The sequence below is a fragment of the Apis laboriosa genome, unplaced genomic scaffold (assembly GCF_014066325.1).
Source record: "Apis laboriosa isolate Shangri-la unplaced genomic scaffold, ASM1406632v1 scaffold14551_cov152, whole genome shotgun sequence".
NCBI lineage: Eukaryota > Metazoa > Arthropoda > Insecta > Hymenoptera > Apidae > Apis > Apis laboriosa.
Window position 1 is genome coordinate 343,332 of NW_025221576.1, and position 18,300 is coordinate 361,631.

The 18,300-nt window shown below is 44.1% G+C and overlaps 1 protein-coding gene across 4 annotated transcripts in view; it reads left to right on the forward strand.

Annotated features, from left to right (window-relative positions):
* LOC122710325 (TSC22 domain family protein 1) overlaps positions 1-18,300 on the forward strand; it is a 123,001-nt gene that overhangs the window by 94,139 nt on the left and 10,562 nt on the right. For all 4 annotated transcript variants that reach the window (XM_043928093.1, XM_043928091.1, XM_043928092.1 and 1 more), the window contains exon 3: positions 18,114-18,216. In XM_043928093.1, the coding sequence (XP_043784028.1) occupies positions 18,114-18,216 (103 nt within the window). The remainder of the gene's footprint in view (positions 1-18,113; positions 18,217-18,300) is intronic.

Below are 18,300 nucleotides of genomic sequence, written 5' to 3' on the forward strand. Positions count from 1 at the left end.
CCTCACTCGAAAAGTTAGGAGTTGGGAAAAGGAGTCTCTTGGTAGCAACATTAAGGATTATTATTCTTTTTTCTTTTTTTTGTACATACTCCACCGTATTTGCGGCGTATTTGCCGAGCAAACAGCTTTCTCATGATGATGCTCGAGACGAGGTTTAACTCTGTCCAAAGTGAAGGCCCTTCGTTGCAAAGTCCTTCTTCGTTGGAAGAATTTTCGTGGGGCTTAACTTCGCTCGTTGGAATGGATAACGTAACCGAGAAAATGAGGGCTATTATCGGTGATGCACGGCGATGTTCCAACTCGAGTCAAGTATCTCGTTCCTTCTCCTTTGCATAATAAAAGAACCTGAAAGGGGTGGGGGGAAGCGATTTCATTACGGAACCTTTCGATGGTTAGGCAGCACGTTAGAAACCGAGAATCCTCTATTAGGGATAAACGAAGCGAACCTTATTTTAACGTCGTATAGATGAAACGTCAGGACTTGTGCGCAAATCCCTAAATCAAATATAATTAAACAACGAATCGCGTTGAAAGAAAGGTTGAAACGCGAGAGCATCGAGTATCGAGTATCGATACATAAAGGAGGACGCGATAATCGATAAAGGGGGAAATTGATTGAAACTCGAGGAAGGAAAGAATGGAAAGGGAGTATAGGTGTATAGGCTTGGAGGGGAAAGGGCGAAAGGTCGATCGTTTGGATGCGCCATGGGAGGCCCGCGTTCGTGCTCTCTCGCGCGGGATCCCTCCCTCCCTCCCCTCCGCGTCCCTCATTCGACTCGCGCTAATTCTCGTGACGGACAAATTAAGACGGATAATTCAAGAGCTCGCCCTCGCTTTGGCCCGACCTCCGCATCCGGCTCACCCGTTTCGACCAATCGGAGGCCCGATCCGACCACTCCTATATGCCTCTCCCCTCGCCATTTTCTTGATTCGCTTTACCCTCTTCCCTTCGATCGAGTTAACGCGTTTGTAATCGAAGAAGTTTAAATTGAAAATCCGCCGCTCGGTTCGCTCCGAATTATTAAAGAAACTCTTATTCACCCCCCCCGCGCTCAACCCGATACCGTCCGTCCCTCCAAGGAGGCGAGCTGATTAATTGAAATCGGATATCGGAAACAATAAAATCGGCCGTAAAACGAACAAGGTATATTGGCGAGGGACAAACGGAATCCAATCGACCATTGCTCTCTCGAACGGGAACGTTCGAGATCGAAACGAGGTGGTTGATTGAAAAGGGTTCTCTCGGGGGAGGGGAAGGGAGGGAGAGAGAGAAGAGAGAGAGAGAGAAAGAGAGAGAGAGAGAGGCCGCGTGTACGTTCGATTGGAAGAATTCGTCCAATCAGGAGGCCAGCCGCCTCTCGATCCCGAAGGACCGAGGTTCGCACGTACGCGAGCCAGAGCGTGCAAGTACGCGCGTAAGTGTCGAGTATCGAGTGTGGAGAAGGGTGCCCCACCTCTCTCTCGTTTCGAGGCCTGTTCGAGGCGCAGCCGCCCCCCTCCTCGTTTTAGCCCCTACGGGCCCCATCGTTCCAGCCACGCATTATCGCCATTACCACGAATTCCACCGGTTATTACGCCTCTGTTGCGCCGCGCCACGAAAATGGCAGCCCCTCCTGTGCATCCTACCGTGCGACTCTCCCATCCCCTTTTTCGCCCGCCTCCACCCCCTCCTCTCCGCGCGATTAATAAACGCTTCTCGTCTCTCGTCTTCTCCCTCTCCATATTATTATTATTATTATTATTATTATTATTATTATTATTATTATTATTATTATTATTCCCACGGGGAAGAATAATAGAAGAAACGAGGGAAACTGAAAATTTGCCTTCTGAAAATTTCGAGACTCGAGGTGGATGAGTCGTGGATAAGATCGTATTCTCGTTTCGGCCGCCATTGCGTTTTGGAAAAATAGGCAGGGGGAGGGATAATCGTCACTTGCCGTCTTCCGCGACGTAATAATTACGAGATAGCGGCTCTCGAGAGGAGAGGCGAGAATGAAGAGAGAAAACTTAATTCGAGCTCTCGAACGTGTCGCTTTGGAACCACTCGAAAGGACGACGTTCTCGAGAGACGTTTGCAAATTACGGTTGGCGTGTTTCTTTGCCGTGAAAGAGAAAGAGAGAGAGAGAGAATTCCCTGTTAATCGGACGGATTGTGAATTGTAACCGCGTGAAACCACGCGACGATGGAATCGCTCTATCGATAAAAAAGGGGATCGACGCGATTTTCCATCAACGATTTCACGAAACCGATCCGTCCGATCGGCAAAACGAGTGGCGGATCGCGTCCAACGACCGTGAGTGCCGACAACCGCAAAGAAACACGCTAACACGACTACTGCAAGAAACGTGGTGGCGGCGTCCCTCCATTTCGAACGCGCAACCGGATGATCCCTCGTCCGTGCCTCGTTTAATCACGCGATACCGCGCCAATTCGACGCTCGTTCGAATACGATTGTACTTTCGACAGGACATCCTCTCGAGTTTCGCCGTCTCCATATATCGGCCCTCTTCTTTTCTCTCTCTGTCGCGCGGGCTTTCTCTTCTCGTTCTTTTCTCGAGAATGTCAAGCGACGTAAAGAAAAGTATTGCACCTCGTCTGGACAGATTCAACGATTTTGAAAAGCAAGTCGATTCGATCTAAGTTAATCTTGGACGGTTACGAGACGAATCCCAAAACTCGCTCGCTTTCGCGCAAACGAGGATATATCGGGCGATAAATCCCCCGTTTAATTGAGCCTCGAATATAATCGAGAGATGTCGCATGTTCGAGTTCGAGGAAAAAAAGAAAAAAAGGAAAAAAGCGAAGGAACACAGGCCGATTCGCGCCCCACGAGGATGCAAACGAGAGCGAAGAGGGGGAGGGAGGGGTTCGCCCCCCCTCCTTTCGTGCGAGCGAAAATTTTTCGACGGCCCCTCCCGTTCCCCCCTCGTTCGCTTTTATACGCTCGATCCCCCGAGCCGCGCACTTTTAATCTTAGAGGCAATCTCGCCCACGTAGATTTATTGGCAGCGGTTCCTTGCGCGCTGCAGGGCTACCGTGCACTCGTGCGCGCTCGAGCCCTCCCTCCTTTTTGATTGCGTGCACCTCGATTCGTTACGTGCGCTCCCATTTATCGGCCGCTTACGGTTAATCCGCGGCGTCCCGCCGAGCGATTGTTCTCTCTCTCTCTCGCTCTGTCTTTCTTTCTCGCTCGCTCGCTCGCTCGCTCTCCGCGCAAATAAACCGATTCGAGTAAAAAATGTGCGAATCCTTCGTTTGGGCCTTTGGTTATTTTTAAATTTTAGAAGATGTAGATCGAGTTTTCTTTCTTCTTCTCTTTTTCTTTTCTTTTCAGTTCGACTTTCGTAGAAATTCTAGTTAAAGCTTTCCAGTGATTGTAAGATGGACGTTGGACGCGTTAAACGGGGAACAAGTGACGTGTAATAATTCAACGGGAACGTGATGATTCACGCGGCAGAACGAGCGTGTCTCGTTCCACGGAACGAAAGGGAAGAAATTCTATCATGTGAAAATAGGTTGTTTTTCCCCCTTCTTTTTTCCAAATTCAAGATTTTCCGCCAATTCTCGTCGATTCCTCTAAGTCGCTTGAACCTGATCGTCGATCTTCCAAATTAAAATTTCCGGCTTTAAATCTTTGGTATCACTTTTTGCGTGTGTTTCTCTTAGTGGCGCATAAACTATTTCAATAGCTTCGACAACTGATTTCCTGAACTGGAATGCAAAGAGTAAGCAGCGACGAGGAACGAGAGGGGTTATATTGTAGGGACGCCATATTGTAGCGAAATTGTTGCACAGAATTGGAAACTTTCAGAGCGTTCTTCTTAAAAAACGAAAGAACGATCTTTCGAATGACGCCACGAACAGAAGTTATGATGGTAGAAAAAAAGGGGAAGAAAGTTTGCACACCTAATATTTGCATAGCAAGTTGAAACCGGATAGCAGTAATTAATTAATTATACGCAAACAAACGGCGCTCGAGAGAATCGTTAATCCGCTCTGAAGTGAAGCGAGCGTTTTCAGCGCCATCTTCCCACGACTTTTTCATCGTCTCTTGTCGTCGCGTGTTCCAAAACTATATATGAATTAACATGAATTAATTATTCAGAAAACGATATGAATTAATCGGCGAGAATCACTCGAGTGTTGATATGAATTATATACGATATTTGGATTCAAGAAAACCGCGGGAAGGCAGTTGCGTCAGATGAAAAAATTTTTAAGAAAATTTCGTAAAAGAAAAAAAACATTCGATATCGGTAACAAAAAACACCGATGTGCCGATTGTAAATGGTTTTAAACTCGAGATCCGCGTCTTGCAGAATATAACATAATCGTTATGCGCATCTCCACGTGGGTTGCGCTTAACGAGAGCCTTAACGAGTTCCGACTCACGACTATCACCTATAAAATAATGGAAGCAAATACGCGTAAATTGATCCTCGAGTTTCGTAAAAGCGACCACCTTCGAGTTCCAATTAAAATTTACGCGAGCAATGAATAACAATTTTATTCGACGAATTATTCCTCGCTCGATTTTAAACGATTTTAAAACGATTCTCCTTCCTATCCGTCCTTTCCTCTTAAAAGCAGGTGCGTATATATATATATATATATCCGATTGGACTTCATTCCCTTCTCTCGATGATGGAGCGCGCGCATAAAAGTTCTCACGACGATCGCACTTAACAAGCTTGGTTGGACGTCTCTGTATCGATACACACCGAGCTACGCGATTCCCCTTTGCCGGTATTTCGGGTAATTAAGATTACGAGGCACGTCGATTACCGGGGAGGAGACAGACCGTCGCGTGTTTCCCAACACGCCCGTCTCGATATCGTTCCCATTTACCGAACTATGCCGAACTTGGCCGGCTTATCTCGAAAACACGGGCCATCCATCGGGTTCCGGAAACATCCGCGTTCCTCTTCCCCTCCTTTTCTTCTCTTCCCCCACCATGGCGGGACCCACACACGCGCACGCACGAAGTTAGGAATTCTCGTTGGTTGGGAGAGGATGGTAGGCGAGAGGTAGCCACGGTTATTTATCCCTCGTTTCTTTCCTTATCTTGTTTCACGCGACGCGAGCGCTCGCGAGGAGGAAAAAAAGTTGTTAACAGCCGGCTGTGTTCGGTACATTAGAACCGATAGAAATACCACCGCGTCGCCCGTGGCAAATCGACGAATTTTCGTTCGAAATAACGTAGTTCTTTTTTTTTTTTTTTTTCTTGAATTTCGATCCATATTTTCTCCTTTATGTCGCCTAGCCAATTATATTTTCTTTCTCAAATTTATCGTTCTTTGTATCGTGACGATACAACGTTTCAGAAAATGTGGAAAATGAATGTGGCAAATCGACGAATTTTCGTTCGAAATAACGTAGTTCTTTTTTTTTTTTTTTTCTTGAATTTCGATCCATATTTTCTCCTTTATGTCGCCTAGCCAATTATATTTTCTTTCTCAAATTTATCGTTCTTTGTATCGTGACGATAGAAACGTTTCAGAAAATGTGGAAAATGGACGTGAACGAGCTATTTCTCTTAAACTCTAAAGATGTTTAACTCGAGATATATAGTTGTTGCTCTTTGATCTTGTTATACAGAGTGTCCCCGGATTAAAGGATCAAACTGCAAACGGTAAAACGTTTTATTACGTTGAAAGAATGTTTTTATGCTTCCTATTTCAAAATGCCGTCACGAATGCGATATCTTATGGAAATTTATCACTCTTCGAATTTTGACAAGATCCTTATCTTGGTTTTACTTCGAACGCGCTATTAGTCATTCTTTCTATCTTTCCCTCGGCCGATCCATCTTTCGTGAAAATGTTTCAAATGTTTCTTCCGACCATTCTTCAACAACAATCTAATTGGAACCACTCATATCGATGATAAAAAAACGAAACTTGTTTTAAAAAATCTGATAAAATCTGTTGTTCAAAAAATTTAAAGAAGAAACAAAATGAATCTTTCTGGTAAAATGGTACCTATGTAACATTATTTTCTTATATTTACTCGTCCCGTTTGCATCGTTTTGATCGTATTAATCCAGCCTGGCAGCAAAAGCACGATTGTAATCGCGATTGTAATGAAAATGGTGCATGGAAGTGGATGGACAGGAATGTAGAGGCATCAAAGTCGGTACCAAGCAGCTCCCAAACAGCTATAATGCCCGCTTTGTTTCCCTCGTGACCATTTACCGATTACGACCCTCCGTTCCCCTCGAAGAAGTGCACCTCTCTGTCTACGTGGAGATCCACTCGATTCTATTCTTTTGCTCGACGCGGGCGCTCAAGTGACGTTGATGTGTACCAAGTGCCTGCTTTCACGTATACACGACGTAAAGTATGAATGATTCCGTTAACTCGATGTTGGCTCGCGTAGCCCGAGGAGATTATTTCTCGAAGGAGAAACGCGGTGGAAGAAGGGTGAATCGGCCTCCCTGAGAATTTTCACGATTGAACGTTGCCGGGTTTACGACGATGTTCCGCGGACGAATGAGCGATTCGCGTTGTTGAAAACATTATGAACGCCTCCGATTTTTATCCCCGAGTAATCCCGATGATTGAACGCTTCAACGAACGAGCCGCGGCGAGATTGATGGGCAAACGAGATGCGGGATGGTCCCACGTAACGTTGGATGTTGCTGCGATTTGTGTGCGTTGGCCGCTTCCGATTATCCGAACAGTGGATCGTCTCGAGTAGAAATTAGTCAGTTTTCTTATTTAATCTCGTGAAATCAAGAATGTTGAGCCGTCAACGAGAGGAAAAAAAATATGATTCGATTTATCGAGCAAAAGTGATAAACTGTACTTTGTATATTTTGAAGATCGTTTTGTTACTTCGATGAAATGTGGAAAAAGATATAGAAAAAAAAACTTGCGTATTTTGTACACTTTTACTCTCTCTTGTCAAGAATTAAAATCCCTTTTAGATTATAATTCGGCAAAACTTCGTATCGTTATAAAAATGGGAGCATCTCTCTTGAATAACATTCCTTGTGCGTGACCCACGCCGGTTTGATTCGACCGTTTCTTCGTTGCCACACCTTGGCGGACAGGGAAGCTGGTGACGGACCTTAGATCGGATGACGGATAAGTCGGGCGAACGATCGTCCCACCCGGTGATGGATCCGTTCTCGGCCGTTTCTTTATTCGCTTATATCCCCCCCAGTGTGCGTGGCGTCCGTCCACGCAACTGGCCCCAACCCCGTGTGTACATCTTACACATATTTTCAATCACCATCTCTATGAACCGCCGTTCTACGGTTTTATCTCGATTATAGTTCCGAGATGGCAATTGAGTGGCCGTGAAAGCAGTATAATTCCATCGCCGCTCTATACAGATGGATAATAATCGCGTTAGGATCAGTAATGACACGACTGCCGCGCTATTAATGCGTACTTTTGATTCCAGATTAATGTGTCGCAATCGAATATTACTTAGTTTTACTCATTCGTGAAATATAGATAGTTTGAAAAATAATCGCGCGTTGAATAAAATTTTGTAGTTCGACACGGTCATGAAGTAATATTTTTCTCTTTTAGAATTAACGTTTTGATTATAATAAATTTTCGTTCGCGTTGAAAAGAATCCGATTCTATTTTTTCTCGATTCGAGAATCAATTCTTATCTCACGATGTACAAATCGTATTCTTTCCTGGCAATTTAATAAGCCCGATGATATTTGAAGAAAAATCGAAAAAAAAGGAGTGGCAATATCTTGAAGAGCCCTCTTGAAAACGTGGAGAAGAATCCCTTCGTGTAGCGCACGAAACAATGACCAATCGCGTTGCCAAACGCCGAACTCGAGTTCCACTTTGGCCCATTGGTCGGTGTGGCGCCACCGGCACGGTCTCTTCGATTAACTCGTTACAGCGGTTGACTAAATTGGAAGGATTCGAAATACAACCTTTAGTTTCACTTTAGTTTTTCGCCTTCGTTTAATCGAAGTAACGAGATGATTTACGCCCGATTAAGGCGGCTCGGTCTCGCGTTATCGTTTTATAAAAGGGAGTCGGAACGATTAACGGTGAACGTCTCGCGCGGTGAATTACGACGTGTTTTCGAGAAAGCGTACGATAGCGCCGTGTATCGGTCACTTCATAGAAATACCTGTCCTGTGAAAACGAGCCTATAAATACGCGGTTCTGAAAGCGAAACGGACACGTTTTTCGAAACACAAGTGTATCACAATTGCAAACAAATAATACGATAATAGATAAATATATACTGTAAAAGTACAAAGGGAAAATGAATCATCTTGATATCGTGATTAAAGAAATACGTGCAAGGTGGGAATATTTAGAGAAGGAAAAACAAAGTTGAGTTAATAATTGTATCGATTCAGCGAGGAAACTGTAGCGTCGTAAATTTTTGAAGGACAGTCGCTTTCGGAACGCGATCTTTGTTTACACGAGCATTTAGGAGAGTCGAGGATCGTGCTTAAATATCTTTTGACAACCGACCGAGTCGGATGCGTGACGCAGGGTGCAAGGTACGAGGTCCCTGGACGATTCTCACTGGACATTCTTCCGTACCGGACCCACGGGTTTCTCGAAAGCTCGTAAAGGGGCGAGTAAAAGTGATTTGCCGTCGTGCAGCAAACCTCGAACCCTTCGAACCCATCGTCGTATATCTCTCGTTTCTTTTTAATCGCGCGTGTCTATCTGGAAAAATTTGATCGTAAATAAAATTGAATTAAATTTTATAGTTGCTTGGGGTATAGGAGGAAAATTGGCGGTCGTCCAAGTCAATTAACTCGTTACACGCGCGCACACATATATATATATATATATTTTTTTTTTATTTGCAATTAGTTCGTCGTTCTTTTAATCGATATTTATCGCCTCGATTAGAGGAACGAAAGGAAGGAAATTGAAGAATTTCAAGAAAAAATACGAGCCATTAATTAACGATCCCAACTGGAATCCAAAGAAGCAAGCATTCCGGGAAAGGACGGAAACCGCATCGCTATTAAGACATTAAGATCCCTCTGCGGTCTGCTTAATTGCTCAGGTATATAGTTGCGGTTTCCTTATGATTTATTCGGCGCGACTATTTCCACAGCTGGTAGCGAGCTGGACGAGGATAAAATCTGTGAATATATAATGAATCGGACGAAGCTGCGGGATATATCGAGCCATCAGGTAGTCGGAGATGGCCTATCGAGCGGCGCTCTTAAAAATCCTCGATCGCGCCACTTTTATTTACGACCGACCGGCCGACTAATTTCTCGAGTAATCTCGCGAAATTCACCTTTCGACCCACTCTCCGCTCATTTTTTCTCTCCAAGTAAATACGCTCGATTTTACGAAAAAAATTGTTCGATTCTCTCGACTCGAGGATCCAACGAAGAAACTCGCATTTTTTCGCCCGAATTCCATAAACGAAAGGAAAAATAAAGATCTCTTCTCACCTGATCGAAAGAAGGAAAGAAAGAAGGAAAGAAATAGAATTTGCCATCTTCTGAAAACAGCCTTTTCCATCGAGCCGAAAGAAGAAAGGAAAATCGATTCCCTCGAGCCGATCTCTTCTTCTAAAACCACCGCGGTTGCGAGGCAAAAAGAGACGAAAGGAAGAGAAGAAGGAGGAGGGGGAAATAGAGCCGAAAAAACAAGCGACGAGATAACCTTAAGAGCTTGTAATTGTCGGTGCCTCCCTTTCTCCTCTCCCGCCTCCCCTGGACAGTTACAAAGCGCCCGATTAACGGTAAAAACGAGCAGCAAACCGAATAACCCGAGAAGAACCGTGGAAGAGGAGCATGAGCACAAGAGAGGGAATAGAGAATCAAGAACGAAGGAGGAAATAAGAGAATCGTCGGTTACCTTGGGGCGAGAGAAGAGAAGAACGAAGGGGGATGGAGACATGAGAGAGAGAGAGAGAGAGAGAGGGGCGGCGTGCGAGGACGATGATCGCGGATTTCGCCCGCGGAGGCGAAAAAACCGAGGCCGATTAAAATTGGCGCTGCGTGGTGGCGGGCGACGGCTCAATTATCGCGAGGCGAGCAGCATCCGTTCCAGGGGCGCACACGAGCGTGTAAACGGGCGCAAAGCGAGGGATAGGGAGGGGGGAGAGCCTCCATCGATAAATTATTCCTCTTAATGACATATTTATTGGCCGGTAGATACCGAGAAGCAGCGGCATATCGGTCGGTATAATTTGCCGATTTTCGAAGGATCCCTCCCTCCCTCCTCTCCCCCCACTCCACGTCTCTCCGCTCCCTTTGCGCCACTCTCTTCGGACCCACGCGGCGTTTTATTTCTCGTCCCTTCTTTCCTTCTCTCCGTTCTTCCCCTCCCGGCCGCTTCGCGTCGCTGTTGTCGGGCGGTTGGAGGGTGATTAAACGCGAGCCGGAGGCGTCTAGAAAATCACGGGGAGAGTAATCGTGGCGAGTGTAATAATCGTCGTTCCGTTCGATCGTTGTTTGTAAGATGAAACGCGATTAAGGGAATCTTTCCTTTTTTTTTTTTTTTTTTTTGTTCTTTTTACGAGTCTGGAAAAGGATAATAGATACGCAAGTCGTTTAAACGACATTTTTATCGTGGACGAGCTCCTCTCAGGAGAAGGATAAGATACATCCGTGTGTTTCACCCTTTCTCCTCTTCCCTCGACTCGATCTCGCGAGAAAGTTTTCAAACGGTGTGTTTACATCACCTTCGTCCGGCTGAATAGAATAGTCGGAATAGAATAGAGAAGAATGTATTTGCTTGTTGTTAACAGAGAGAGAGAGAGAGAGAGAGACGAGCTTCCTCCTTTTATGTCGCGAAATCTCTCGACCGAGGGAGGGGGAGGAGAGATTGGAGGCTTCTCCACGCGGAACGTTATCAGGACGCACGGCGCGAATCGTTCCTTAATGATGATTAATGAACGGCGTATGTACACGTGTGGTGAACGCGGTTGCGTAACTCCTCTCCGTAATTAGCCGAAGGAGAGTCGCAATTCAAGGATCCCGCCCGATGGTAGAGAAGCAAGAACTGTCCTTTGAACGCCGTCCTCTGCTTAATTATTTTGTCGCTAACTGTACACACAGCCACGGTGTACGTCCACGCGACGTAATCGTACAATACGCATGCGCGCCGATGAATGAGAAACTTCTTTCCCTCTCCTCCGTTACCTCGCACGTCGCGTCACCTTGACAACGTGATAAACGCTCGTAATTAAACGTCGCGTGAAATATGGAGGACGAAAGGAGAATTATCGAGGGAGAAAGAGAGAGAAAGAGAGAGGTTGGATGGCGAGAGGAGGATGGAGAGGATGCGGCTGTGTGGAAACGGAAGCGAGTGAATAGCGTCCAATCATCGGCAACCGCGAACGTATCTCGAGAAAATGGACGTATGCTATGCGATGTATAATGGTAATTCGATCGGGAATAAATTCGATGGGGAAGGAGGGGGAGGAAATACGATTGGCACCACGTCGTTTTAGCGAAATGAAATTGTTATCGATAAAAGTTACGATCGAACCGTCCCGTTTCTTACTTATCATCCTTTACAAATTACAAGTTAGCCACGGTTACAAATTTATCGGCAATAAAGGTAAATATTTCCGATATTTCCGACCGCGGAAATTGAACGGAGCAATTTCACTCGGGATCGAAGACGCAAGGGAGTTTTCTCGTCGATGAATATTTTCTCCTTTCCTTCTTTCTTCAATTTTATCATTACCCTTCGATGGATGAATTACTCGAAATTTTCAAAGACACCGAGAGATCGCGAAAGAAAAAGTCGAGATGAAACGAAAAAAAAGAAAAGAAAAATTTTTAATTACGCTTGTTATTAAAGACGAATATATAATTTTGCACGAAATGCATCCTCATATCATACATGTAATACGTTCGAAATCACTTAGCACCCGTCCACGATTCCCTCTCTCTCTCTCTCTTCTCGAGGAAGAAGAAGAAGAAGAAGAATGCGAAAATAATGCGGCCGGTTAAAAACGTTAAAACACCCCGGTAGGTCGTTTATTAATAATAAACGTGGTGCGTAGCTGTACGAGAAACGACTCCGTAATATACGGGTACGGTGCGAAAAGGGAGGAGGGGAGGGAGGGTGAAACTCGATGAACCGGCCCTGAAACCATATATTGGATAATTCATAAAAAGCAGTGTGGATATGGGCTGTCAAACAGTCGATACGTATCGGGACGACACCGATGATTAATGTATCGAACCGATACTCGGTTCGAATCGGATCTGTTCGCGTGTACGAAGCGAAAACGAGGCGAGCGTGATTCGACTCGAAATTAATAGGTTTGCGTAATAGATTTCGAAACGTATTTTCCCATTTAACGCTTTTGCGTTAGAAACGGCGAGCGAATCGCTGTGGTGCGATCAGAGTCGGATCACGATTCGTGAAATCCTCCAGGTGCTCGAAGGAACAACGCCGCAATTATCGATTTTACACAATGATTGTACGAGTCGGTTAAACCGAACGAAATGAAAGATAATAACGTTCGAATCCGGGGAAAATTTTCGAATCGAAATTTTCGATTGATATTTTTTATTCGGTTAATGAAAGATAATTGAACGTGTTCGAATCCGTTCAACTATCTTCGAATACGTCGCGAGTGCGAATTGAAGAAAATCAAAGTGCGCGTTCAATTTTATCCATTTTGCACAACGATCGTACAAAAATCGGTTAAGCCGAATGAAGTGAATGATAATTGGACGCGTTCGAATTTGGCAAAAAATTTCGATCGATTGCGTATTTTTTGTGCATTTTCAATTCGCACTTAATTTTATCGATTTTATCGATTTTACACAACGATCGTAGAAAAATCGGTTAAGCCGAATGAAGTGAATGATAATTGGATGCGTTCGAATTTGGCAAAAAATTTCGATCGATTGCGTATTTTTTGTGCGTTTTCAATTCGCACTTAATTTTATCGATTTTACAGAACGATCGTAGAAAGATCGGTTAAGCCGAATGAAATGAATGATAATTGGACGCGTTCGAATTTGGCAGAAATTTTCGATCGATTGCGTATTTTTTGTGCGTTTTCACGTTCAATTCGCACTCAATTTTATCGATTTTACACAACGATCGTAGAAAAATCGGTTGAAATGAATGATAATTGAACGCGTTCGAATCTGGGATCGAGGAAGATCGAAGCTCACTTTTCATCATCTCGATATAGAAAATTATATCGCGAAAAGATATCGGTTGGGTGGCCATTGGTATCCCGCTTTTTTCACACCTGTTTCACGACGTTCCGCGAAACGGACGATGCTCGCATAAATCGTAAATAAACGCGAGTCGGTTGCGTGTCGAGGAGAGGGAGGGATGGAGTGTCGTCAGTGGCAGGCAAACACGTGTAAAATGTTGGCGGGGAATCGATGGTACAGGCGGCGTCCTCGTGCACGTCGACCCCCCACGGACGAGCTTACAAATCAAAAATTAGATTCCGGCTACGGAACGCCGGCCACTGCACGCCACCAGAGAGAAGCGAGAAAAAATTCATTTATACGCGGCCCCCGATAAATGACGGGCCGAAGAAAGGCCGACTACCTGTCGAACCTCGGTAATTCGAAGCTGGAAGAGGAGAGAGGAGAGGGGCTTGGGCCGAGAACACGAGAAAAATGCCGTCGTCAAGCGAGAATTTTTCAGGTGCGACAACGAACAAGCGTAAATCATACCGGTTGTCCGTTTGCATTCCACGCGTCTTTCGCATGTTACGAGAGCATCTGCTTCGTGAAAATTCTCCCATAGGTGTACATATAACCTCATCCCGTATTAATTTTAATCGAAAAGAAAATATTATATAGGAGAGACACTTTCTACGAAAGAATCGATCGATCGAACGTGTATTCGGGATTATTGTTGAAAACTCGTAAGTTTTTCTTCGATCGAATTGTATAATCGAATAAAGCGGAAGGAAGGAAAGTAACGAGGGATGCATTATGAACATAGGTGAGGTACATAAAACGTCGAGGGGAGGGGCTAAGAACGGGCCGAAAGAAATTCTGGTCGCCACGAATTTATTAACCGGTGGAGTCGTTTCGATGGGTTAAGGTGAAAAATACAACCGGAGACAAGGGTTGGGACAAGTCCATCCGGTAGTTTTCTTATCGACTCGTTTGAATAAATATGATCCTCCTCCTGCGCGTGGCCGACATTCTGCGCGAAAAGTACGGCGCATTGTTGCAAATATACCGTCGTTTTTACGATTTCCTTTGGTAAAACGAGAAACGCGTCTCCCTCTTTCTTTCCAAGAAATGTAAATTGCAACCTGGTTGATGTTAAACGCCTCGATACACACGCGCGCACATCGTCGAGCCAGACAGGTTACAAACAACGGCGCCCTTTTTTAAAATATTTCGGAAAATTTTTTCGGAAAGGATCCTTCGAAAAAAGGAATAAGAAATAAAATTAATCCGAGGAGGGAAGTAAAAGCGGAGATAGAAGGATGATCGATAAAAAAAGAGAAGGATAATAAACGAAGGAATGGAAGGGGAGAGCAGAAGGAATCGATCGATGGAGTATCGCGATGCATTACGAACGAATGGCAAAACCGTCTAACGAGATTAAAACGATCGTGAAATATCGACAGATCCCTTCGATCTTTGCCGCGGTTAATGGCCAACCTGAAGATCGAACGATCGGCCAATCGGCGAACATCTCGGCGAACATCTCGCCATTTATCGCCGCCCATTTTGCCACCGAGAGGAACGAAACGAAACGACTCGCGCTTTACTCCCGCCTTTTCCAAATACGCGAATCGTGTACGAAACGAATATCGTAGCAATAAAAATTTCCATTTTCCATTCGTTATCTCTGCGAACGAGAAAGCCAATGTCTCCTCATAATCGAGCCCAGATATGTATATATATATATATATATAGATATATAGATATATATATAGATATATTCTCGCCACTCGACGAAATTCGAAAGTTGGATGGTCGAACGGATTTCTTACGGTTGACGCGAAATCGACAGGCGTACAAAGGTTCGAAACATCGAACACAGAAACACGTCCCTTTTTCCACGCTTGATTCGTTTCTGACAGAAGGGAATTCGAGATGAGGGACGTTCTCGAAAAAATCGAAACGGCTCTCTCTCTCTCTCTCTCTCATTCTTCCCCCCCTCTCTCTCTATTCGAAGCAACCCGAGTTTGTAACAGGACTCGTAAAACGACGATGTTCGCGCGCCACGAGAGTTAACGCGCACGGATTATCCTAGGCGAGGATGATCGATAACACTGTGTCGTGGGCCGGTTATCGGTCGTAGCGTGCGCGTTGTTACGTCAAAAAAAGTGACACTGATAGACCGAGGCCTGCGCCCCTCTCGCCGCTCTCCACGCGACTAGGTTAATTCGAACTTACACGCTGTCGCGTGTTAACTCGAACCTCTTCTTCTTCCTCCTCTTTCTTTTTTTTTTTTTTTTCCGTTCCCGTCCGCTCTTTCTCGGTCTCCCCTCGATTTCACGCACACAGTTCGCGTTAGGAGCGAGATGGAGAAGACAGTTTGACGAAAATAAACAGAATTTTAAGTTAAGTTAAGAACTTGAATTGAAACACCATTAAATTTTTCGATTTAATTAATTGTTGTTAAAGTTACTTTTCCCTCAAACATGTATAATAATAAAACGGATCAATTGTAACAGCTTGAATAAATTATAATAACTTGAATAAATTTTGACTATTTCAACGTTTGATTACTTGAAGTAATTTTATTTTTAATTAGTTACTTTTTTAAATTAAATTAACTGTATTCTGTTTCCGCTTGAAATTCTTTATCGGTTTTGAATTAAATAATATTATAACGAGTGATTCCGTGTAGATTTAACTGCGATTCGTTAAACTCTACTTAATACTTGAAAGTTATCGAATTCGATCGAGTTAGGAACATGAGGACAATTTTCGAATACAAAGGTGGAGCATGATTCCATGAGGGTTGTTGCGAATAGGAGCTACTCAAACAAACGTTTTCGATAAGTTGGAGCACGTAAAAATGTCACGTTTCTTGACACATTTCAACATTTCGCTTATATCTTTACTTCGATTTCTTCACCCTTTTTTCTTTCCTTTCCTCTCGAACGGACCCTTTGTCCGCGAGCATCGACGAGCTGGAACACGACGATGCGGCGAATAGAATAACGCACAATAGGGAGGTATTGTAAAAAACGATTTTTAGCAACGGTTACGTTTTCGACGAGACACGTGAGAAACGCTCTCACGCTTTCCAACGGGTTTTTTTATTAAGCAGTCTGCAATCCGCCCCATACACGAAGAAATTAAACGAGATATGATATAAAAAAACATCTGTTTGTTAATAGTTCAAGATCCGTGTATGGAATATCGTGGCAAGAAACGAGTCGTTTTTAATTTTAAAAAAAAAACGATTGGTCGATTACTCTTTCTCTGAACGTTTTACTCGTTATTTTCCCTCATTTACGGGGGTCAGTGAGCTGTGAAATTGAATCGTTCCGCGGAAAACGCTCTCGATTAAAGCTCTGAATCTGATCTGAGAAACGTTCGACGAAAGAATTAAGATATAGAATTAAGATCGTCACCGCTCTATATTATTCGACGACCGGTTGAAAGCGAGATATCCGAGCTGTGAGAATCGCGGCCTGGAAACTGGTTAAATGGACTTCTTCTCTCTCAAGAAGTGGTTCGTGGAAAATCGTCGCGAAACATGAAAAGAAACGTTCCAAAGAGAGGCAAGTGTTATATAGGTTTCAACGTTGACAACCGCCATTCGCAACGTTCTTCTGCAGCGATTCCAACCATTCACTGATCGTTCTCTCTCTTTCTCTCTCGTTTTTTAAATATTTTATCACTGATATGCTCGAATCTCTCGCGTTGGATACACGTTAATAAACTTGATCGCTAATTCGACTCACGTAGCGACATCTACTGTTTCATTGGTGGAAAGAAGTCTCGCGAGTTGTGATTGGTTGATTTTTCTATCACGAATTATCCAAAATCGTATTTAAACCTCGATGCATTCCAGAATATTCTAACGATGTAATATAAAAATTTTTCTATTTCTAATATTACGATTTCTAATTCGAGTATATGAGATAAAAATTGTATAAGCTAGATATTATAGTTTCGAAAATATTTCAACGTCCATTATTTCATAAATGAAAGTAATTTTTACGATTTTGAGCTGAGATAAAAATTGTGTAAGCTAGATATTATAGTTTCGAAAATATTTCAGCTTCCATTATTTCATAAATGAAAGTAATTTTTGAGCGTTCAAATTGTCTTCTACTGTTACGTTGAGCGCACGCAGATGATTCAACGAAGCGTCAGTGAACACTATATTTCATTTCTAGATTACGTTAATTTCTCGTCTCGTTACCGGGCGAGAATCCAGCCGAGATCAGCGGCGTTGATCCGTCCCAGAAATAATGGGGAGGCTCGCGTATATAAAAGTTTGTCGGGGATCCCGCTGAGCGGAAACCGGACGCGGATGGACCAATTATGTGGAGGTTTCTCTCGGACAATTTTACATTCGAAACATTCGTGCGAGTATACACGAATCTTCGGGCGCAATTTTTTCTTGCTCGAGTGACGTTCCACTATAGTGACGACGAGAACGAAACGAGAAAGCTCGTGATTTGGATTTAGATCGATCGAGGTATCGATGGCTTCCGGTCTATAATAATAAACGTTTCGTTCGTGGGAAAAAATAAGGGGGATTTTTACGAGTTACGTAGTCGTTTCGGTCGATAAGAGAGGAGGAAAAAGAAGGTTTGAAGAAGAAAGGCCGAGGGATAATGGCGGCTCGAGCGTTTACAGGATAAAAAGATCGAGTTAGAAACGGAATCGGATACGAAATATCGCCGCTTCGAAAAGCTTTTGCCTTCGTTGGTCGAATAGAGTCATCATCATCATCATCATCATCATAATCGTCATCATCATCATCATCATAATCATCGACGACTCGTCTCGGTAAAATGGCTCCCTCCTCTCTGGCAAAGTATACGAACCAATCCTTTTTACACCGTCGTCGTTTTCTTTTGCCGTCGCCGCAAAAGAAAACGACGGTGGATCTTTACGGTTCGATGGCGCGAGAGAGAATCTCACGGCTATGTCCTCGGCTACTTTACGACGGCGCTCGCCTTCTAATCGCTCGCTTTTTCGCTCTTTTTTTTTTTGCAGAAGCTCCTGGAGAACTTGGATGGGTGCTGACTCTAGTGATAGTGTCCTTAGTGTCGGCGGGTATCGGCGCCGTGGTCATGGTGACGCTTCTCCATTGTCGAAGGTCGGTACGACGACACACATACTTCCCTATTTCTATCCCCTTCTCTCTCTCTCTCTCTCTCTCTCTCTCTCTCTCTCTCTCTCT